General features: G+C 47.9%; 1 protein-coding gene across 2 annotated transcripts in view; it reads right to left on the reverse strand.

Moving 5' to 3' along the window:
* Positions 1–20138: 20138 nt before the first annotated feature.
* LOC142784437 (uncharacterized) overlaps positions 20139–24261 on the reverse strand; it is a 156588-nt gene continuing 152465 nt past the window's right edge. For both annotated transcript variants that reach the window (XR_012888631.1, XM_075882803.1), the window contains exon 3: positions 20139–20361. Coding sequence is in view for 1 of the 2 variants with exons in the window: in XM_075882803.1 (XP_075738918.1) it covers positions 20304–20361 (58 nt within the window). In the remaining variant the exon portion in view is untranslated. The remainder of the gene's footprint in view (positions 20362–24261) is intronic.

A 24261-nucleotide genomic window follows, 5' to 3' on the forward strand; every position in this document is an offset into this window, starting at 1 on the left:
TCTATTACACTTCGTCTGGTGGGAACGAAGAGAGAATTTTCAGCGGAAGTCGTCAAAGAAGCACCTTCTCCGGCGGTTGCATTTCTTGGTTTTCCGAGACGGCGCAGCCGGAAGCCACGGAGGCCGAGAGGCCTCGTGGCTGAGGCGTACAGGACGATGAGTGACGTGTTTGTGGCGAACTAGACATGCGCCCACGTGATGAAGGCGAACGGTTGTATCAGGTGTTTCGAGAATTGTCAACGGCGTTGAGCTCATGGGCAAGTGGAAAGGTGTGGGTGGTATCGTCGAAACTTGTCATGTTGGTCGTTGCGCGAGGCGCTGAGGACCATGTGTTGCGGCAGTAGCAAGCCATATGTCCAATGCGGTGGCAGTTCAAACATAGAGAATGGTCATCTGCAGTTCGCCACTGAGCTGGGTTACGAGTACGTGGAGGAAACCTTCGGTCGGAAGAGAACATCGCAAAAGGGCGTTTTCTCACTCTGGGCGGGGTGAAAGGGCACTCGGAATGTATTGCGATGTTTTCAAGCTCCTGGCGCACAATGGCTTGAACAGGAGGAACGGTAACAAGAGTTTCCACGGCCGGGCTAGACTGCACATGCCCGCTCACTTCTTACGGCCTTCGCATCGGGTGTATTTGACAGTGCGCACTGTGGTTATGTTCTTCTGAGTCTTGTTAAGGTGCAAACCCTCATCATTAATCTTTTAAGGTGCCTTTTATAAACAGTCTGTAGAGTTTCATGCAAAGTGCTTGCAAATGGCACTTGTTACTACCGATACATATTTGCATATCAAATTCACTTTACAAACACTTTGATAACATAGATGTGATCATTCGGATCAACCGCAAGTCTGCGGTGCTTTTAGTGTACTTGCACTTGACAGATGGTGGTCTATTCTTAATTTAGCGCAGTTGCAATTCATGCTGCGATGTTTTCGGTAGATATAGGCAAGCGTTATAGTACTGGCTGGTAGCAACGCTTTTCCCGTTGGGCCAAATCTATTTTTGTTCTCCTTTTCGCTCTCATATCAAGGGCGTGACGGTGGGAAGAGAAGTGTCTCTTCGCATCACACTCGGTAATATTGTGTTACAAATAGAAGAGGAAGAGGGGCGGTGGGCACGAGAACGAGCCACAAGGCGCTGGCTCGCTCAGACGATCCCTTGACCTTCAACGCAGCCAGACGATCGGGCCCGGGTCCCTTTCTTCCTTTCTCACACTTTGTTCTGGTGCCGAAACCCACCCGGTCGTCTGGTCCTCGACTTTCGACAATGGATCAACTCTGAGTACAGCGCGGCTTCTACCAGACAGCCATCACCAAGACAATATCGACGCTCAAAACCCTTTTGGCAGACTCGATGACCCCAGCTCACAGGCTTCAGGAGGTCATCGACATCATTCTGGCGAAACACGCTCACCTCATTACCGTCGACAAAGAGATTCAAGCTGTGCTACATGGTGAGGACCTAGATGCAGACCTGACTATCACCAACAAATACAAAAATTGGGTCATCTGCGCTCAAGCAAAGGTTCGCCGCGTGACCGCAAACCCCACCCACATCCGTCGCCATCACAGCCACTCCATGCAGTGACCCTTTCGCATGCGCGTCGCAGCCGGCGCGACCTTGCCTTCGCCCGGTTTTCCGGCTCTAACGACGCATTCTCACATCGCACTGCCCGAGCAGCACATCCCTAGTTTCTCCGGAGAACGACGCGACTTGCAAGGATTTTAGGACCAGGTCCAAGCAAGCATCCACATCAACGACTGGATCCCAAAACTCGACAAGTTCCAATACTTATTAGCATGCCTGGCTGGGGCAGTGAAGTCAGCCATTGGAGGCATTCGCCTGACTGAAGCGAACTATAACGTCGTCATTCAAATCCTGGCGGAGCACTTCAGCCGTCGCGACATGCTAGTCGACGACCATCTCGACAGTTTGCTCTCAGTCGCACCACTCCGAAGTTCCGCCGACGTGACCGAGCTACGAAATCTATATGGTGAAGTCACCTTCCACACGAACGCCCTAGAAGGTCTCAGAGTGTTTCCAGGAAAATATTGCACGGTGCTGTGGCACATCCTCTTGAAGGCGTTACCTTCAGACCTCAGCATCCTGTATAGCCGACAGCAGAAAAAATGCTTGCTAACTGAGAGCGCCACAGCATCTCAAGAGGCCCGGTCACAAGTGAAATACCTCGTGGGCTTCATAAAAATGCAAGGAGAAATATCAGAAAAAAGCTGTCTCGAGGAATAGACATTGTCAACAAACCGGAAGTTTCCACTGCGAAAATTGCGGAAACCACAGTCGCCATTGCCCTCCACTACGTCTTTAGCAGAAGTTCGATCTCCACACTCGCACCCCTGGGTCCTGTGCACCTCTCACACTGTCTAGCATGGCTCCAAACGTCTACCTCAGGAAGAGATGTGGAAGCGGCTTCACGAAGAGAAGTTTTGCTTTAGCTGCGGCAAACACAACCATTTCGCCAATGATTGCCGCACCACCAGAACCCTGCAATGCAACCGATGCATGGGACGACACCTAACTTCTCTGTGCGGCATAAACAACCTAACGCTGCTGCTCACAGCGTACCAACAACGCCTCGGTACAACAAGATCATGCACCAGGGTCCACCACCATCCTTTCTCGGGCCGCAACTTCGCATTCGACCGGCTTCGCGGCCCCTCTCATACCGACATCGCAGCAAGCCGCGACGATACTTGCGACCAGCCTCATGACTCTTCTCACCTCGGCGTCGCCGCAGGTCGCGACTTCGCTTTCGACCTGCCTCAGAACTCCTCCTGCATCGATGTCGAAACAAGCAACGACATCGCCTTCCAGTGGCCTGCCGACTTCGGGTCCGAGTTCCCTTCTTCGTTTTTCACAATACTAAACCCGTACCACCTCACCAAACTTACAGTCCTACTTTCGCTTTGTTCTTCTATAATATTCCTTGTTATTTCACATCGAATCGGTGAAAGCACGCAGTGAGCGTATTTTTGACACACGTTTACGCGCATTGCTAGTGAAAGGCAAAATTTAGTTTTGCATCACAGTGCAGCAAAACTCAGCGAACTCAAAATATATAAGTGCTTAACTCTTACAGCTATAGAGTTTCATTTTTCTGTGGTATTCGGACTATAACAATCTCGCGTTACAACACTGCTCTCTTTCACACAGTTCATCAAAACACCAAGACTGTCCTAAAAGAAAAAAAATATAAAAAAGCCTAAATTATCGTTCTTTAAGCCTTTGTAGTAGAAGAGTGTGATCATTTAGTGGTGCCGCCACTGTCACACTTCCAGAGCCTAGCCCCGCCGCGGTGGTCTAGTGGCTAAGGTACTCGGCTGCTGAACCGCAGGTCATGGGTTCGAATCCCGGCAGTGGTGGCTGCATTTTCGACGGAGGTGGAAATGTTGTAGGTCCGTGTGCTCAGATTTGGGTGCACGTTAAAGAACCCCAGGTTGTCGAAATTTCCTGAGCCCTTCACTACGGCGTCTCTCATATTCACATGATGGTTTTGGGACGTTAAACCCCACATATCAATCAATAAATCACTTCCAGAGCCTTACAAAAATCCCTAGATTCAATAAAAACGATGTCATATCTCTGAAGAAGGATAAAATTCTCTAGATTTAGGGATAAATTCCTAGGTTTGGTATCACTGCTGCTCGCGCTGCATAACCGTTCACTGGCCGCGCCTTATCTACGGGCACTAAACGTTGACCTCCAAGTTAGTGCCGGTGGGACATTTCGCCTGTGCGTGGGCAAACAATAAAAATTCCCAGCGTGCGCGTTTACTGAAAGCAGACTGCGGGTTTTTCTCTGTGTCAAATCGGAGTCTTTTGTTATCATTACCCATTAGCAGTGATTGGCAAGTTCCACTGGGAAACATGGTCGATCACTCCGTGCTTGGCGCCTCCCCAGGTTTCTCTTCTTCGCAACGCCGCGATGAGCGCCAGCATGAACGCCGCATCCAGTGTAAGCGTTAGCGCCCGCGGCCTCGGATCCATACACATGGTTGCTTTTAGCGGGAGATGGTGCAACTTTTATTGATTGTAGGGTAAGACTCTTATGGTAAGGAGGGGAGAGTAGGATGTAAGATCCGCTGGTATCATGGCAGCACCCGCCGGAGCAAATAACCACTTCGCGATCTTCGTCTCAGTTGCCAGACGGCGTGTGTGCTGCCTTTTGCACTGTGCGATGGCCTACAAGATGGCGTGCAACATGTTGGCGTACAAACTTGGAGGTCTATATACTGGGCGACGCTGAAATTTTTGAGTGCGCTCATGAGAGCTCTGGTATCACCACCGATGCCAGCGTGTCTCATGAGTTGGCGAGGCAAGGTGGTGGTGAGAAAGAGAGTATGATGTAATATTCTTTAGTGGCCTTCGCACACGGCATGTCGATATATTTGTGGTGCGAATGGCATGATGATGCTTTATCGTAAACGCTGACAACACTTCAAAAGAAAAACTGTTCCAGGCCTAGGTCTCCTTGAGTCACTTTTGCTACAATGTCGCGCAGAAAAGCGTAGTAAGATTAAGAAGGGGCTTCCAGCAGTCGCGGGTCATAGAATATCGGGATCTGGTTCATCAATTAGATTTATTTATTTATTCAGTTACCCTCAAGGCCCGAGGGCATTACAGAGGGGAGTGGGTACATACATACATGTACAGCATACAAAGCAAAATACAACAACAGAAAAATTGCAATCATCGCTTGCTACAGGGTTGAACTGAGGCTACGTACAAATAAAATTAGTGACGGCAATTTTAAATAAAGCGGAATCTACCAACAATATCACAAGGAAGATGATTCCAACATACAGATGTTTTTGGCACAAATGAATCATGAAAACACTTGGTGTGTGCTAAAGGAAGTCCTACTTTATGGCGATGATCAATGCGGGTGGAAACGTAAGTTGGTTGGGCCAATAATCTGCTTCTGAGTAACGGATTGGTGAAGTAAATTTTATGGAATATACACAGCCGAGACACTTTCCTGCGAAGAGACAGTAGGGGTAATGCTAGCGTAGTTTTCATTGATGTGACGCTCGAGGTGCGATGGTAATTTGAAAGGATGAAGCGCGCTGCCCGATTCTGCACTCGTTCTAATTCATAGATAAGCGAGTCATGACCAGGGTCCCAAACAGATGCTGCATATTCTAATCTGCTACGTACCAATACTTTGTAGAATAAGAGTTTCAAGGAAACGGGTGCCTGATTAAAATTTCTTCGAAGGTAACCCAACGTGCTATTAGCTTTACCTGCAATATATTCAATGTGTGTCTTCCAAGACAATGTAGAAGTTATGTGGATACCCAGATACTTATAAAAATTTACTACTTTGAGAAGAACATTATTAATATGATACGACCTGATACTAGTGCTGTGTCGGTTAACATGCATGTACTTGCATTTGTTAACGTTTAACGCCATGCCCCAAGTCTCACACCATTCCTGAACCCGATCCATATCAGCCTGCAATTCTAGAACGTCTGAATGACCCTTAATTGCCCGATAAATTACGCAGTCATCTGCGAAAAGACTCACCGAAGAAGTAATGTTTAGAGGCAAATCATTTATATAGACCAGAAAGAGCAATGGTCCCAACACGGAGCCCTGTGGGACCCCAGAGCCAACCGGGACCCTGGGCGAATCAAAGTTATTAACAGTTACAAATTGGGAACGGTTACTGAGAAAAGCAATCACCCACGCGAGGACGTTATCATCTATATTGAGGCTCCGTAATTTTAAAATGAGTAAATCATGAGGTACTTTGTCAAACGCTTTTGAGAAATCTAAAAAGATACAGTCAATGGGTGTGCCGTTGACTGTATCTGTAGAATAGAATGCAAATCATGTTTAAAACATATTAGTTGCGTTTCACAGGAAAAGTTTTTACGAAATCCGTGCTGCGAATCAGTAAAGAAAGAATTGCCCTCTAAAAATTTTACAAGCTGCGAATAAATTACGTGTTCCATTATTTTGCATGGTATCGAAGTGATTGATACTGGTCTGTAATTTTCCGGACAAAGTTTATCACCTGACCTAAAGAATGGAATAATTCTTCCCACACTCCAATCATCCGGAAGACAGCCCGCTTTCAGAGATTGCTCAAATATTTTTGTTAAGATTATGGCGCTGTAGACTTTAGATAAGAGCACACATGCCATATATATTTACGAGTACAAGTATTACTGCTGGCTTCCAAAAAATTATAGGCAATTATTCAAAGCTGTTAATTATATGGCTGTTGCCATGAGAAACATCAAATGAAAATGTATACGTATGCCAACCTTTTTTTCTCGAGGACGTTTGTCTTCTACGATTTTTGGTGATACGAGTTTCAGGTGACAAAAATTCTTTTGGTTACTCCGCAAGACTCGTACAACCAAGGTTTCATTGTATATAGGCGTCACATGTATACGAAAATAAACTTTTCCAGTTGAAAGTAAGTGCAGTGTGTGTGTGTGTGTGTGTGTGTGTGTGTGTGTGTGTGTTCTGCTCTGTCCGTGTTCAAACTTACCTGGAATGCATGAGGACAAGGGCCAATGCACAGCATAAAGGAAGGAAAAAGTTAGTAAAGGGTGTTTCGCAATTCGAAATTTCCAAATAATAAATAAATGCAAAGAAATGTAGTAGGGCAAGCGCGCACAATTCGATTTTTGCTTTTGCGCTCTTTCATGATAGGGTGACTGAATGTTTATCTGGCTAGATGCTTGACCATTGCACTTATTTCTTTATTTAGTTACTCTGTCGACGTTCATTGGGTCATTATAGGAGTGGAATAAGTAAACAAAAAGCGGACATAATAGAGTACTCTATTGCACAGAAAATACCGTGCTGTAGCGTATAAACGTGGGGTAATGTTAAACAAAATATGTTTGATAAGGTGAACTGCACTGAAACCGCTGATCCTCGGAGCGCATAAATAAAAGCATTGCGCACAAAGACACGCAATAAATATGAAGAAGTGATTAGTAAAAACACAAGCGTTTTTATTTTGAAATGTGTCGTCGTACAGTGAGCAGGTAGAGGCTTTCAAAGTTCTTGTGAAGCTGCTCTAATCAAACACCTACTAGCATGTCAGTAAACGCTGCTTCGTTTTAATAAACAGTAGAAACAGAAAGTACATTGAACATATTATGGTGACATGAGTGAAAATCAATGAAGCCAAGGAAGCTGTAGGTTGAAGTTATGGCACTGTTTTGGGTGTATTGTAATAATTGTAGAAATATTGTAGTGCTGCAATGTAGAAGGACACGAAGACAAGTACACGACAGGACGGGCATTTGTCCTCGTCAAAGGTAGAGCTTCAATTCTTAAAGGAACACTGACATAAAACTTATTAACGTGAAGCTTTTTGCGTCAACGAGTAGCTCTCGACCCTCAAGTAGTGACTAGCGATGTATAAATCAACTGAGGGGCGAATGACTATTTCATTTATTTATATCACTGGTATCCAGCATGATTCAAAACAGCCTCCTATCGCTCCATTTTTAACGCTGGAAGCGCTACCAGCCGCGCTACCTCGGTCACCTCCAGATTGCGCTACAGCTGATCACTTCCTTACAGAAAAGAGTAACGTCAGGCTCAGGTGCTCCGCAAGCATTTCGTCTGCTAGGTGCACACATTCAACCATGCCTTCTCACCTGCATAGCCACCGTGGCCGTACAAAATGTCGACTAGGCTTAAATACGACAGTCTGGAGCTGGGAATCGCCGCGATTCGCGACTTCAGGAATCATTTTTGCTTCGATATACATTTTGCTCAACAGCAATTCCAAAATTGATGCCGCTCCAAGCAGCAATGAGGTGCCCGAAAACGATGCTTTTGACACGCTCGCTCGGGCGTCTAAATTAGCTATATTGGTGTGTTTTGGCGTGCACAGCATTCAGGTATACGCAAAGGGGTCAATGTAATACCGGTATAGGGAATGCGCACCATCAGAAAACTATAATACCTTCCTTGCTTGTCAGGTTCTTCTATGTGCCTCCAGATGACCCCACCTATCCGAGCTTTCACGGTGGTGGCGGCAGGGACCCATCCGGTATTACGCAGACACAAAGAAGTACGGATAAACTGAAGTTCAATATTAACATTCCTGCTTGTTACTTGCTAGCGACAATATCTTTCTATACGTCACTCCGCTTCGATAGCTTGTGGTCGAGTTGGCATGTAACAAATGTGTATTGAAAAGACACCCCCATTGGGCTTTTTCCGCTTTTTGAACTATACAACTGCAACTCACAATGGTTTCCCGACATGCTAACTGATGAGCACACGTTGAATCATGCTCTTTTCTTTCGCCAATTTTTTACGAGTGGTTTTCATCTTGGTAACCACACGAAATCATTTAAAGCGGTACGACGAAGATCAGACACACAAGTGAGATGGTTTCCAAGCTTCGGCGCCAGTTAGCGCCACGATAAGTAATCAAAGTGGACGATTGGGCCAGTTGGCGATAAATGATCTAAGCGTACCATGCGGTTAAAAACACGGATGGAAAGAAAAAAAACTGCGCTTGTCTTTGTCTTTTTCCCATCCGCGTTTTCTACCGTGTAGTACACTTAGGCCACTATAAAAACACTGAGATCATAGACATCATCGCTATTAGCACATCGTCACTCAGGATAATATGTGTGGTATATATGTCTACAGTGACTAGAAATATATAATATATTATGATTCTAGGCAATGTAGTATCACACCAAACGCGTAGCACTAGTGTTGATGTCGCAGAGGCACTCCATTTTTCATTAAGCTCTCGTACGCTGTTTGCCGTTGAAATAATATAACTTCCACGTGACGAATGGGATTAAAGTTTAACCGAGAGGACCTACGCGCACCAGCAATGAATGAACGGTACATCTGGGTTCTGAAACTTGATGTCACTGCTGCTTTGATTAAGAATGTGTAACTAACTAGCCCTGCAACGTATTCTTCTCTTAAGTGGTAATTGCAATACAGATGTGAAACAGGTGAAGTGCACGAAAAGACACTGGCCACAGACAGGTCTTGGACCCGCGACGTTTTTAGGATGGAGGCGGAAATGTTGTAGGCCCGTGTGCTCAGATTAGGGTGCATGTTAAAGAACTCCAGGTGGTCCAAATTTCCGGAGCTCTCCACTACGGCGTCTCTCATAATCATATATACGGTGGTTTTGAGATGTTAAACCCCACAAATCAATCAACCCGCGACCTTTGGATTACGATCCCGATTTTCTTAGCAATTGAGCTGCAGCAAAAATTGTCCTCCCGTCCAATTAACGGTATTTATGTGCATACAGGCATGGGGGTGGTGGTCAGCGGCGATCTTAGCCATGTCGGCGACTGAAGAAGACTCTTCCTGCCAGATGGTTAGTCACTTTAATTGTTCATTTTAGTTAATAGTTTTATCACAACTACCCGTATTAATGAGAATCTTAGTAGAGCTGTAACATTATTTGGTTGCCATTCACTTGTATATTATTCCAAGCTCCTGCGTAGTTGTCTGAACGAAATATGAGTTCATGTGGGTGGTACGGCAGGTTTCCAGAAGATAACCTGCTTTAGAGTGGTCATGGCGGGATGAACGACGATGTAAGAATTTTGTATTAGCCTCTTCACGTAAAAAGGTGATAGAATTTAAGAAAAAGACATAATCATGGAGTTTTGCGGCATGGATCAAAGGTTTGAACATGAAGACATGATTTGAGTTTGGTGACACTGATGTGATAAGAATAGTCCGAAAGGAGAAACATAGCCGCACAATTTTGTAACGATTCTAGTGCGGATGAGAGGTTAGTTTCATGTGGGTCCCAAACTGAGCAAGCGGATTTGACTGTTGGCCAAACAAGTGTTAAGTATGCTAGTAGTTTTACCAGGCGAAGAACGAGGTGCAGGTTACGACACAAATAGCAAAGCGTGCGATTAGCCGAGTTTGTGATGTCAGAGATATGAACGGACCACGTGGAGTTATGAAATAATTTAGCACCAATGTATTTTTATGATGAAGCTGTACCTATTTCAGAGCCACCTATTGTTTATTTAGTAGAACTGAATGATTGACGACAACGAAAAGTCTTCGCAACGAAAAGTCAACGCGTCTTCGGTCACTGGCGGTAGACACACTCCTCTGCTTGTAGCACGAGTCTTCACCCCTCAGGTGGAAATCCTCTTCATTACCTGCTTTGTCACTGAGGACAGAAGCCTTCGTCGAGAAGGCGGAACACCCTACGCATCCTGGCGTAAACTTTCTTCTTCTCCAGATCTCCCTTCTCCGCTGCTCGCTTAAATACCTTCCGTGCTAGATTCCAGAAACTTCTCAGCGTTTCGTCAGCGCGATGCACAGCCAAGGCTGGGTAAAGGGCGAGACGTTTCGAGAGGCGTCTGCGACACGTGACGCAACTCTGCATCACCACGTCCCTTTCCTTCCAGATCTTTCCAGGGCTTGCTCGGCCGCCGATGTGAGGAGGTTGGTCGGCAAAACCATGCTTCGGAGGGAAGAGACGGCGTGCCTGGGGAGTCTTGGGATGCTTGTTTTCTGCTTTATCGTTGACCTTGAGGCATCTCTGTCGCTAGAATTCGGCGGCGTGCGCTTTTTCGGAGCGCTCGTTTGTGACAATGTCATGGATGGAAAGAGCGAGTTGAGTTTCGCAAGACATGCCCTTTTGAAAACCGTGCTGGTTAGGATTGAAGAAATGACGAGACACTGCAAAGTTTACCACGTGGGAATAAATTACATGCTTCATAATTTTAGAACAGACACTGGTGAGGGGAATGAGAAGATGGTTGCTACATGAAGATGATGAGCCGTTTTTCGGTACTGAAATTATATTGCCGACCTTCCAATCTTGAGGCACCACTCCAGATGATAGAGATTGCTGAAAGATACAACATAAGAACATAGTGATGTGTTTAGTATTCTTTAGCAGTTTAGAGTTGATACCGTCAATACCAGCTGACGACGTCAACTTGAACGTGTCAATTAGTTTAGTAATACCATTTGCTTCACACGTTATACCGGACATTGGTGGATAGTCTCGGTAGGGACATTCAAGAAGGTGAGTGCAGGGCTCAGAAATGAATACGCTGAAAAAGCAGTGTTGAGTACATGCGCTACGGTGTTGTCGGGTATAGGCTCGTTATGGTTTCTGCCACTTTTCCGCGAGTGGTGAAACCTAGATTGGGCGCATACTTTTCTGGAGCAGGAAAGCTATTCTCGTGGTGTCCAATTCATGGACATGTCCAATTCTACCTCGCCTGATTGGCTGGAGCACGACGCCTGTTTCCGGTCTTTACTCTGCAACGTCATTTTGACGCCACGCAGCTTTCAACTCTATACACAAATGAGAAAGACGGAATGCGTTTCGCCACCGCAAATGCTGCCCCCATAGATCCGCTTTTGGATGCACACCTCTGAGGCCATGCCTAGACTCTAATCACGTTAGACCTTGAATTAGATTTAACGCGGCTGCGTGCCTGATGCCCCTGATAGGTCTGTACGCATTTCTTGCATCGCTCTTCAAACGTCTCAACACGTTCATATGCACGTGCAGGCTAGTCAAGTTTGTTTAAAAGTCCTGTTACGCTACATATTGTCCACTTACGTTTTTTCCCCACACTAGGAGTGTGCTGGCGGGTTTGATGTGCCGACGTGGTCAAGCGCGCGATGATGTCACCACTCAATGTTTTTTTATTTGCGTAACTGAAAGCACTCCGGTCAATCGCACATGCCGACGATTTCGACACCGCGACAATAGCTCTTCAGAGCCCGCGCGGAGAGGACGATAGGCAGCTATACTTGGCGACAACTTTTCTTGGCAACAAAGGGAAGGCTGCAGAGCCAAATTTCGTGCATCCTATCTGCAGTGAATTGAGTTTCACAATAGGGCCCGTATTTTCAACGTGAAATATTCTTACATCAGAAAAAAGAGGAAGAAGTGAAGAGGGTGGAAAAAACTCCCAAGCATTTTCCCGAAGGTGAACATGGTTAAATACGAATGCACGGGGTGATGCTATCAGGGGAGTAAAGTTAAAATTCGTTGGCATTCGTCAGTGAGTTAACGTAAACTCCCCCGTGTGATCACATTGCGATTCCCTCGAACCATTAGACCCTCTCGGGAAATCTTGGTGAGTTTACGCGTAAATGTGAGAGTAAATTCGCACTATAATGACGTTTATGTCCACGGCCCGCTTCGCCCGCTTGCGCTCGGCATCGCAGGCTTTTCGCCGCGCTGCATTGTCTTCAACCACGCGACATCTTCAATGACGCGTGCAATGTTCGCATTCAATTGCGTTGTACTCATTGTTGGAGGTATCGCAGTCGAGGTTGATGCCTGCGATGGATCCATACTTATGACGACTTGCCGATCTCGAGCAAGTCGTGGCCCGCGCAGCCACGGAGCGGAGGGCGGAGCGTGCGCAATCACGTGGTGTGTGACGTCACTGCACCGTTGCTACAGACGCTCATCCCCGCTCTTCACGCCGTTGCTAGGGGAGAAGAGGAGGCGCACCGTGGACGGTGAATTCGTGGTCGCTTATAAAGTTCATTCGCACTTAAAACATCTTATTCCCCCTCTTCGCTCCTTCCCCTTCTTCCTAGTCCGGCAAATACTCGGTGTAACAATAAAAAAGTTCCTCCTTTATATTCTACGTGGATCTATGAGACAGGCAGCTCACACGAGTAAGACATTCGTATTTCTTTTCATTTATTCGTTGTGACTTCACGTTTTTGAAAGCGCTAAAAAGCCCCGCCTTTTTACGCGTACCTCAAACGCTAAGCAGCGTGTGCGTCTATATGAAACGCTGATGGTGCGCCGCGTTAGTTCCCACAGCGTAACGAGACGCTCGCTGAATCAGACTACTCCAGGTAGAACTATGTCTGCAGAAGATGCGGCCCCATAGCATTCACTTCAGTGCCAAAAAAAGATATAGCCGAGGTTAACATCACCTTTGATGGCGATACCGCTGGCGCTGCAATACTTCGTGTGGCGTGCGCTTGCTGGTACCACTTTTCGATTGGCGAGTACCACTTTCCGAGAGGAGAGTACCACTTTCCAATTGGCGGTCGCCATTCGGCGCCCCCTTTCTTGTCGCGGCTGGTTGAGTGAGACAGGTCCACGGCGTTTTCTCGGGCGAAATGTTCGTGTGGTGCGTGCCACAGTGCGCAAAACACTCGCGAAATGGCTTTTGAACGTTCATATTTCCGAAAGATTATAAAGGCGACTCTTGCGGCTGGTAAAGATCAAGTGCGACAAGTCGCATTTTGATGGACCGTTTGTGGTTGCAAGTTATGCCGTTTCAGCAATGCGAGAGTTATAACTTAAAGCGCTGTCGCACAGGCACTTTCGATCGCGACTGAGCCTGATGTGATGACTCGTACGCCAGCTGCAGAGAGACGCCAATCACTGCTTAAAAATTTGATCCCAATCAGGCTTAGCTGTGATCAGCAGTGCACTGGGTGCACTGCTGACTTTGAAGCTGTGTACATGCGTATTTAACTCATTTATTTTGGATAGCACGAAATACGTTGTTCTTAATCGCTTGTTGCACAAAAGCTGCAAGCGCTCGAGGATGTGCGCCTACGCTGTGCGCTTGCTGCTACCGGCGTCTTGAACTATTTGCTTTTGTAGCATCACATTGAAAGCACGCATCCCGTCACTTAATTGTCAAAGAATATTTTCTCGCTGTCCCCGTTTTTTTATAAAGAAGCCGAAGCTTTCACTTTTTTCTGATAACCCATTGGCTTCCCCTGCACCAACCCACTGGCCGCATTGACGAGGCCAAACGCACTCTGACCGGTGAATCGGTGGCTGCCTCGAAAAGACATGCACTGCGGTTAAATTGCAGCGAGTAGTAGCGCTTCGTCCTTGAAGTATATTAGATCGTCCAAATAAAACTGTGGCATCCAAAATCACCGTATATTGAATGCGATTTGCTTTCTCAATTATGTGATAGCGCGCGGTCCCTTCATTTGAACGACATTGTTACGGGGATCACAAACACACGGGAGAGAGAAATTAGTGTATTTACAATATTTACAATTAGGTGAGAACCCACAGGGCTGCCAGCCTTTCGCGCGCTGAGTCCGCTTCTTCCTCATCGATTCGTCTACGATGGTGGGGCCATGCCAACTGCCTCATAACATCACCCCCGGCGGACGAAGCGCTGTCACGGCGCCGCCAAGTCAGTCAGGACTGGCAGTTTAGTACTGTTTTAGTCGCGACACATGAACAACATCGGTAGGTGGTGTGGCAGAAGACGAGTGTGGTTGAACGAGAGTGATGACGTAGTCGGCGTCGGTGACCTTACGGAGAACTTTGTAGGGCCCTGTGTATTGTGGGAGGAGCTTCTCGCACAAACCTTCGCGCCGATGCGGCGTCCGAAGTAGGACGAGAAAGTCAGCAGGGTATAGTCAACGTTATGGTGCCAGTCATCGTAGCGGACTTTTTGTGAGGCTTAAGAAACAGTGAGCCTAGTGTGCGCGATTTGGCGAGTGACGCGGGCTTGAGAAGCAACGTCCTGAGCATACACCGTTAGTTTGGTAGTATCAGAACGAAGGAGTATGTCGAATGGCAATGCAGGGTTGCGGCCGTACAGAAGAAAGAACAGAGAATAGCCAGCGGTGTCATGCCTTGAAGAATTGTATGCAAACGCAACGTAGGGGAGCGTTGCGTCCCAGTCACAGTGGTCAGGAGAGATGTACATGGACAACATGTCTGTAAGAGTTCGGTTGAGGAGCTCCGTGAGACCGTTGGTCTGCGGATGGTAGACAGTACTAAGATGATGTTCGGTAGAGCAGCTACGGACGATGTCGTCGATAACGTTTGCGAGAAAGCAGCGGCCACAATCCGTCAGAAGCTGGCGCGGCGCCCCATGCCGCAGTATGACGTCATTCAGTAGAAAGTCTGCGACGTCTGTAGCGCAGCTACTTGGCAAGGCACGAGTTATAGCGTATCTGGTCGCATAGCCAGTTGCGACAGCGATCCATTTGTTGCCTGACATGAATGTCGGGAAAGGTCCGAGCAAGTCGAGGCCAACGCGGAAAAATGGTTCCGGGAGAATGTCGATAGGTTGGAGCCGGCCAGCAGTACGGAGAGCAGGACGTTTGAGACGCTGGCAGCGCTCGCAAGCAGCGACATAGCGGCGCACAAATTTATACAGGCCAGGCCAAAAGAACCATTGCCGCACGTGGTGATAGGTGCGTGAAAACCCCAAGTGTCCTGCCGTCGGAGCGTCCTGCAGATGTTGAAGAATGGTCGCACGCAGGTGTCAGGGAATAACTGACGAAAATTCCGGGCCATCAGGCTTTATGTTGCGGCGATACAGAATTTCGTTGTGGAAGACATATTGACGGAGCGAAGGGTTGGAATATCCTGAAGATATTCGCTCAATGACCGTTTTGAAGGTTGCGTCCCGGCGCTGCTCTGTACCGGTGTCGCGCAAATCAGATATGGCGAGCACAAGAAAATCGCTCTCAAGGACAGTGAGGCTTGCAGGGTCCACCGGATAGTGCGAGAGACAGTCGGCATCTTAGTGCAACCTGCCAGACTTATAAATTACGTTGAAGTTATACTCCTGAAGACGTATAGCCCAGCTGCCTAGGCGACCAGTTGTGTCCTTGAGCGACGACAACCAACACAGAGCGTGGTGGTCCGTAATAACTGAAAACTTCCGGCCATACAAGTAGGGGCGAAATTTAGCTACACCCCAGACCAACGCAAGAAACTCGTGCTCCGTTATCGAATAGTCTCGCTCAGGTGTGGAGAGAACGTGGCTAGCATGCGTAATTACACGCGTTTGGCCTCCCTAGTGTTGAGCGAGGACGGTGGCGATGCCGTGAGCACTGGCATCTGTGCGAACTTCAGTCGTCGCGGACGGGTCGAAGTGAGCCAGTATTGGTGGTGAAGTGAGCAGGTCGATCAGCGTGGCAAACGCAGCTGCTTGGTCTTGGCCCCACGAGAAGGCTGCGTTCTTTTTGAGAAAATCTGTTAGTGGTTGGGCAAGTGTAGCTAAATTGCGTATAAAACGTCGGAAGTACGAGGATAATCCCACAAAACAATGAACATCTTTGGTCGAAGAAGGCAGAGGAAAGTTCTTCACAGCGCTAAACTTGGCAGGGTTTGGTTGGACTCAAGCAGCACTTACGCGATAACCAAGGACCATGATTTCTTGTCGGCCGAAATGGCACTTTTTCGAGTTCAGCTGGAGTCGCGCTCGACGAAAGACGGCTAGAATGGTGAACAAACGAGTTAGGGGGCTTTCAAATGTAGGGGAAAGGCAATCACATCGTCGAGGTAGCAAAGACAGATGGACCATTTATAACCTCGGAGAAGAGAGTCCATCATGCGTTCGAACGTTGCCGGGGTGTCGCACAGCCCAAAAGGCATAACCTTGAACTGATAAAGGCCATCCGGTGTGACGAAGGCAGTTTTTCTCGGTCTAAGTTGACGAAAAAAATTTGCCAATAGCCCGAACGCAGATCTATAGATGAGAAGTATCGCGCAAAATGAAGGCAGTCAAGGGCGTCGTCGATTCGTGGCAGCGGATATACGGATTTGCGGGTTATTTTGTTCAAGGCACGGTAGTCAACGCAAAATCTCCGACTGCCACCCTTCTTTTTGACGAAAACAACAGGGTACGCCTATGAACTCGAAGAGAACTCTATGATTCCTTTGGAGAGCATCTTCTCGACTTCACGTTGTGTGACCTGGCGTTCGGACTGGGAAACACGACATGGTCGCTGTCTAACAGGACTAGCATCGCCGGTATGTATTTGATGACGCACGACGGAAGTTTGACCTAAAGGGTGGCCATCAATGTCGAAAATATCTCGGTAGGTGGTCAGAACGTGGTGGAGTCGCGCAGCCTGACAGGGCAGAAGATCAGGGGCAATCATCATCGTGATTTCGTTGGTAGGTGCATTTGCTTGGCTGGCTGCAATTGAGGACGAGCAGTTTTCAGGGTCTAATGCCACGATGTTACATGCATTAAGTGGGGAAACATGGGTTAATTAAATGCCTTGCGGGAAACCTTGGGTCGAACTACTAAAGTAGAGAAGCGGAAGCTGAACGTAGTTGTACACGATAGTCACGATGGTATGTGACACAGCAACATTTCAGGCCAAGAGCACATCCACTAGTGGAGACACTATGTAGTCACCGTCAGGAAGAGCTGGTGATATCGTCAAGGCCACAAACGTGGTGGCTTGCGATCACAGCCGAACATAATCAACAGCGCACAAGCGCTGTGACGGTGAGGACGACACAGCCCCAAGTCGGTGCAGTTCAAGTTAGCGAACGCCGGTTGCAGTCCATGAGAGCGGCATGAGTGGACAAAAAATCCAATCCAAGAATTAGGTCATTGGGGCACTGCTCAATAACTGCAAAGAGAATAGATGCGCGGTGATTGGCGATTGTGATGCGTGCGGTGCATATTCCTGTGGTGGCAAGACTTCTTCCGTCGGCGACACGTATGATGCCAGGAGCAGCCGGTGTAAGCACTTTCTTCAGGCGGCGACGAAGTCGGGCACTCATCACAGAAATATGCGCCCCGGTGTCAATAAGTGTAGAAACAGTCAGGCCAGCAATGTTGACGTCGATCAAATTTCGCCGTGTTGGCAGTACAAGGAGAGGATCTGAAGTCGGTATCGAGGATGCAGCTTCGCCTCTAAGAGCTGCACCGCTTAGTTTTCCTGGTGGAAATTGAGTGAGGAGGTGGGGCGTCGTCGTAGAGGAGAAGGGGACGATGGGCGACGTCCAGGCGGCGAACGAGACTGGTGACGTCGAGGCGACGGTGAGCGGCTGTGCTGCGTATCAGCGGCATCGAAGGCGTTGGAATTGAAGTGCGGAAGGCGGCGGTAGTTATCGGCGATTGGCGCAGGAGGCTGGAAAAGGTGGCAGCTGTCGGCGCGGCGAGCAGTGTTGTACTGGGTTAGGGACGAAGACCAATAGTTGTGGCAATACCGTGCGACGTGGCCTACGCGGCGGCAGTTTAAGCAGATCAGCTGATCATCCACAGTTCGCCATTCGGCCGGATTGCGAGAGCGTGGATAAGACCGTTCCTGTGGCGGTGACCTGTGGCAAGGCGGCGACCTTGAACGGAAGCTATTTGGTCGAGACTGAGCAACTGCGCACAGATCGAAGCACAAATCGCTGAGTTCTTCCCGCACAATCGACTGTACCAAGCAAACCTAAGGCACTTGCGAATCGATGTGGCCGTTGGTGGGAAGAGCAGGTGTAATTGCTTCGATTTCCCGCCGGACGATTCGCGTAATTTCAGACGCCAGTGAAGACTGCCGACGAGAGGTCAGTCTATCTTCACAGGAGGACGTCGCCGTGGTGTTCAGCAGTCGAGTGAATGATCTTGAAATGCGCCTGCTTTTGGTCAGTTCAAAACGCTGGCATTCCTGAATAATTTCCTCGATGGCCGCGCAGTTCCGGCACATTAGCAGTTTGAACGCATGTCCGCTATCCCCTTGAGGACGTGGTCAACCTTATCAGACTTCGACATGTCGTTGTCGACTTTACGAAATAGAGCCAGCACGTCCTGTATGTACGAGATATACAGCTCTCTGGACGTCTGAGCACGTTAGACAAATCCTTCTTCGCAGCCGCCTTTCGAACGATGGGCTTCCCAAATAAGTAATGAAGCTTCTACTTGAAGGTGTCCCAACTGCGGATCTCTTCCTCATGGTTCTCGTACCAGACTTTGCCCGTGGCTTTCAGGTAAAACAGCACGTTAGCCAGCATGAGAGTCGGGTCATACCGGTTGAGCACACTGGTACGCTCGTAGTCGGCTATCCAGTCGTCGACATCAACTTCGTCCGTACTGCAGAACGTTCTTGGATGCTTCGGATGCGTCAGCACGTACGTGGGTGTGGGTGGGGCCAGTGGAGGCGTTGCCGTGGATGATGCAGGCGCTGCCGAGGCTGATAGAGAGGTGGCCGTGGGATCAGTCCCGTGTTCCATCACAAAAACTCCACTATGACGTTCCGTTGTATGAGCTCCATTGTATGGCGCTTCGTACCCGTGCACGTCCACCAATTTGTTACGGGGATTACAAACACACGGAAGAAATACATTTATGTCTTTCCAATATTTGCAAGTAGGTGAGAACCCCCAGGGCTGCCAGCCTTTCGCGCACCGAATCCACTTCTTCCTCATCGATTCGTGTACGACGGTGGAGCCATGCCCACTGCCTCGTAACAATATCAATGAATGCTTTTTAATAATTACTCATTTACATTATATTTTAGTGGAAAACACGCTAAACCTGGTTTGATAGTTAATTTCTGCGTGTCAGTCATGAATTAATGCCGTAAAACTACTTGTAGGGCACCTAGTATTATGATATGTTTTGAACAATTTTTTTGCCAATCCACTGTTTGGAGTAAGGTAACAGACATGAACACCAAATTTGAAATTTTGTGCGTTGCAGAGTGTGGTCTGTAAAAGAGGTAGCTGATGAATAATTTGTAAAAAGGGTTTCAAAATGTGGTACGCAGTCACAGTTTTTTTCTTTTCTCACGGCAGCAGGCGTCTTTTTATTGTTTTTTTTTCGGATGTCTTGCTAACTGTTTTTACACGCTTGTGGAAGGCACACAACCCACAGACACAATGAAAGGTAAGGACACTCGGGTAGGCATTTAACATCTTCGACCTTTCAAACAGTTACTGAGTAGTCGAAGAAGACCCTAACTGAAAGCATTAAAGTGGCTGGCGTAGACTGTACTTTTCTGCTGCGAGGTGCGGCGGCTACAAATTGCCCTGTAAAATTAAAGATTAGAGAATAGAAATGTGAGACTTTCACATTCCCGATGGGAATACTTCATATTTTCTCATGTTGCTTGAGTGCCGCATGTTTTCACACAACAAACTCTGTATTGAGCCGCGTGGCACTCGTTCGCTGTCTATCGTGGCTATAGGCGGCTTGCGGAGAGGGCATCGTAATGGCAGACGCCGCAACAGACAACGCTGCTGTCTCTATCCTACAAGGCGGCCACGGGGGGTGCACGCATTGAGCAACCCTGGGCCACCCTCTTCGTGTGACCCCTAGGCCGTGCCTGTAGGTCTCTGAGCGACTGCGAAATCATCGAAATGAGTTTTCACGCTGTAACAAAGCTACAACAACAGAGTGATTTAGAAATGACATCCAGTATTTTATTGGTAGATCATTTTTATTCGTGCGGCCACTCTACATTGTGATGATTCGCACGCATTCCATGCGTCTTCTCATACTCGTAGAGCAAAGCGCGTCTGTGCTTAGGGGTGATTCAGGCGTCCAGCGCCACTCCGAATTAGCTTCATTGATGATTGAACTTCGTCAGCTGAACAGGCTGAATAGCCGGAGTTTCTTCTTTCCGGACTGTTGTTGCTCAGATCTGTGGACAAAAAATTATATTAGTACTGTAGTGGTGAAAGAGTTGTACTAAAGTGCTTATTTGGGCCGGTTGGTACATGATTAACAAAGCGAAAAAACAGCGCGTAACACAGGTTCGTCTTTTCACTGTCCTGTGTTGCGCGCAGTTTTTTTCGCTTCGTTGGGGAAGGAGCAACATTCATTTATTGCGCACAAAAGTGGCGAATGCGTGTTGTTTGCATTCAGTAGTATTAGACTGCCGCTCGTGCTTTCTTGGACGAGAGGGTGAACTTTTGTAAGAAATCCATGACGCATGAAAGAAGACACAGACCGAAACTTACAGACACACGATGCGCGCCAAGTGACGAAAATACTTCACACTAAATGATTAATCAATGCTGAATATCCCTTAGATGAGCATGTCTATTGAGCAACATCAAGAGAGCACAAAGTATTACCGCTACAAAGTTAGGTGTTGCAACATTTTTTGAGAAAGTAAAAGGAAAGTTCATAACTAACGCATTTCATCTAATCAGGCTTTCCCATTAACCTCAGCGTTTCCTTACACCGTTCCTTATGCGTTCACTTGAAGCGAGTCGAAGGCCAAAACTGCCCTCTTCTTGGTCTATCGTATTTGTCTCCTTAATCTTCATCGTCATCTTGACCCCTATTTCAAGACACCTGCACTTCATGCACTCTCTCGTCAGGGACAAAAGCATCTTGTCGTAAGTGAATGAGTAGTAGATGAAAAAATCATATATAAAAAGTAACAACAATATCTTCGGTTTAACGTCCCCAAACCACGATATGATGGAGACGCCTTAGGGAAGAGAATAAAGTGGATTGCTGCGCCAGTTGGTACAACATAATGTGGAATATATGAGCGCACTAGGTAGAAGGAAGGAAGCAGTCGACAGGAAAGGCGCTCATCTTTCCTGTTCAAGTGTTCCCTTCTTTCTACCTTGTGCGCTAATATAATTCCACATTGGTAGTTAAGGGCTCCGAAAATTTTGACCACCTGGGATACGCCTAAATCTAAGTACAATGTTCTCAAACATTTTCTCTTCCGCTGAAAAAATGCAGCCGCCACAGCCTCTATCCGATCCTGCGACCTTCGGATTAGCTGTCGAGCGCCACAACCACTTGACCACTGCGGCGGAGTTGTGTGAGAAACTCAGCGAGTTTCCTAAAACCACTCCCGATTATGTGCAACCCAGACCATTTGGAGCACATTGATAAAACGAGCGTTTGTGGCCAGTCGAGTCCTCTGCGCCACACACTACCGTCACCTGCGTCGTCATCACAAACACAAACTTGATACTCTCCTATTGTTCGTGTCGAAACGTGTGCTGGACCTTCCTATCGCCACTTCCAATTGTTGCTGTGCGGCTCTGGGAATGCACAACTCCTTCGCGGAGCTGCGGGAAGCCCATCACGTCAACTAACTTATTCATCTATCGCAGACGCCTTCCGGGCGCCGCCTACTCTACAGATAGTCTCAACACAAATTATGACCCGGCCCCTTCATCCCCAGTACCGGAACTATGGTGACAGAAGTTGTGGGTGGAGTCACTAACCCGTAACATGGACCCCAATCAACACCCCGGTCGTAGGAAAGTGCGTAGTGCTGAGTTTCAGGCGCGTCACTCCGATCGCCCCGGCGTATTTTATGTAGATGTCTCGGGCCCCTCCACTATGGCTCATTACACGGCCGCAGTGATCACAGATGGTCACCACGTCAATGGCCTCTCTTTTAGAGCCAACAGTGAAACTCATGCAGAGGAGGTTGCCATCGCTTTGGCCGCCTCCCATCACACTGCTCACTTTATCTTAACAGACTCGTGCTCAGCCCGTCCTCGACACATCCAGGGCTCCATCCCCCCATTGGCTGCTCATCTCCTTCAAGCTGCTTTCTGGCGCTTTATGCATCACTCCATAAGAATAGTATGGACTCCAAACAGGTCTTGCTGGGAACTAAGCGGCAAATGCCACTGCCCTTCCATGTCCTGCGTCGGATCCTGGGAACTCCAGTCAAACACGCTACCGTTATATTCTAGGTTATTATCTCAGTTCGCGCCGACTTTACCCTAGTCCCGCACGTTGTCTGGCGAAAGCGGACGAACGACCGCTACGCCGCCTCCAGACTAACACTTTCCTTAGTCCAGAGGTCGCTCGGCACTGCATAGTGGTAATCCCTGGCGCGTGTCCAACTTGGCAAGTGTTAGCCGACACCTTTCACGTTGTGGCTTTGTGTCCTGCTACTGCACGCTCTTTCTCATCCCCCTTCTCCATCCCATCTAGAGGGGCTTGGGAGGAGTACCTGTTGGCTTCTATACCTTGGATGCGCAACGCTCCTTGGTGGTGCGCGCCCAGGCAGCGGTGGTCTCCAATAGCATCCCGGACTAGAGACTGCCACTCGGACGCACAAGAACTCGCTAGTTCCTTTTGAAATAAAAAGTTTGCCACCGCCACCCTGGAATGTGTAAATTTACAGTGGCGCCAGGGTTGCCAAATTTGGGTATACCTGTGATGTGATGTGCGCATGAAAAATGCCCACGCGACTACCCACGCGACTGCCCACGCGACTGCACTAGACAGCAAAGACGGTTGTTACGTTGGCTGTCCTACTAAATGCGAACCATTTTTTGCGTACTGGAAGCCCTTTCGGCGTCTATCTGCATATCTAACAATCTATCTATTTTTATATTCCTCTACCAGGCCACTTACGTCTCGCTGCTCTTGTGATCACCCCATTCACTTGGCGTTGACCGAAAGTAGTATGAAAGGGTAAGATGGTTTGATGAATATGACGAAGTGGTCAAGACATGAATAATGATGAAATCCGGTCGCGTACGCCTTCAAACGCTTCCAGCCAGACAGTGGCACATATTCGCGGGCAGGTAGGTGCCACTGATCGGCAGGAATGTGCCACAGGTGATTGACACCTAATGTCGATGCAGGAACAATAGTAACACACGTGGGTACTTTTAACACGTGAGTATTATTAAAAACTGATATCGACAGCGTAGGCCCGAAAAATGCAAAGATTAAATGTCAAGGTCCCAGCAGAAATCGCACGCGAGCATTCTGCTTGGCAATAAAGCATTCTACCAAAGAGCCATAGCCAGCCTCGGAAACACTTTTAAAATAGACGCTAATGTTCGTAAAACGTCAATTGTGCTTGTAGTTCTGGCTACTCAATTGCATAAGCATTACATATATACTCTTATGACACAGCCGTCACGTAGGGTTAACGTCAATAAGGGTAACGTGCCATGCGTATGATGACATTGATTTTAGGGATACCAGTGTCACGAACACTAGTGCTTCATATTGTTACGGAAGAAAAGAGACACCGTATCGACAAGGCTGTGGATGAAATAAATTTCATACCAGCAGCAGCGGCGTGACTGGTTTACCAGACACCGAGCGGAGACCACTGTTCGTCCTCTTCGTCCGGCACACATGCGCATCGTCCCACAAAATGTCAACATGCATGTAGCATAATCCCCAGTTGCGGAAGCGCTGTCTCGGCGCATCTAGATGTCAACGTAAGCGGGAGAGTGGTAAGGCTTCAAGCGTGCTACATGTACGATATCAGTAGGCTGTGAAGGTGATGAGGCAGCAGGGGTAATTTTGTATGTCAAAGGAGTATCCTCATGAAGGACTTGGCATAGACCTGTGTAGCGGGAAAGAAGTTTTCCCGACAAGCCGACTTGACGGCTCGGCAACCACAGCAGCACCAATGAACCGGGTAAAAAGTGCACGTCGCGGTGCCGTTGATCGTACAAACGCCGCTGGTTCTCTTAAGAAACCAGAAAGTGAATGCGGGCGATTTCGCGTGCGTGGGCAGCCCGAGTGATAGCGTCATGGGCATATTCGCTGGTTGGTGTCGCGGTAGACGGAATGACTGTATCTAGGG

Source organism: Rhipicephalus microplus, unplaced genomic scaffold (genome assembly GCF_043290135.1).
Source record: "Rhipicephalus microplus isolate Deutch F79 unplaced genomic scaffold, USDA_Rmic scaffold_14, whole genome shotgun sequence".
Classification (NCBI taxonomy): domain Eukaryota; kingdom Metazoa; phylum Arthropoda; class Arachnida; order Ixodida; family Ixodidae; genus Rhipicephalus; species Rhipicephalus microplus.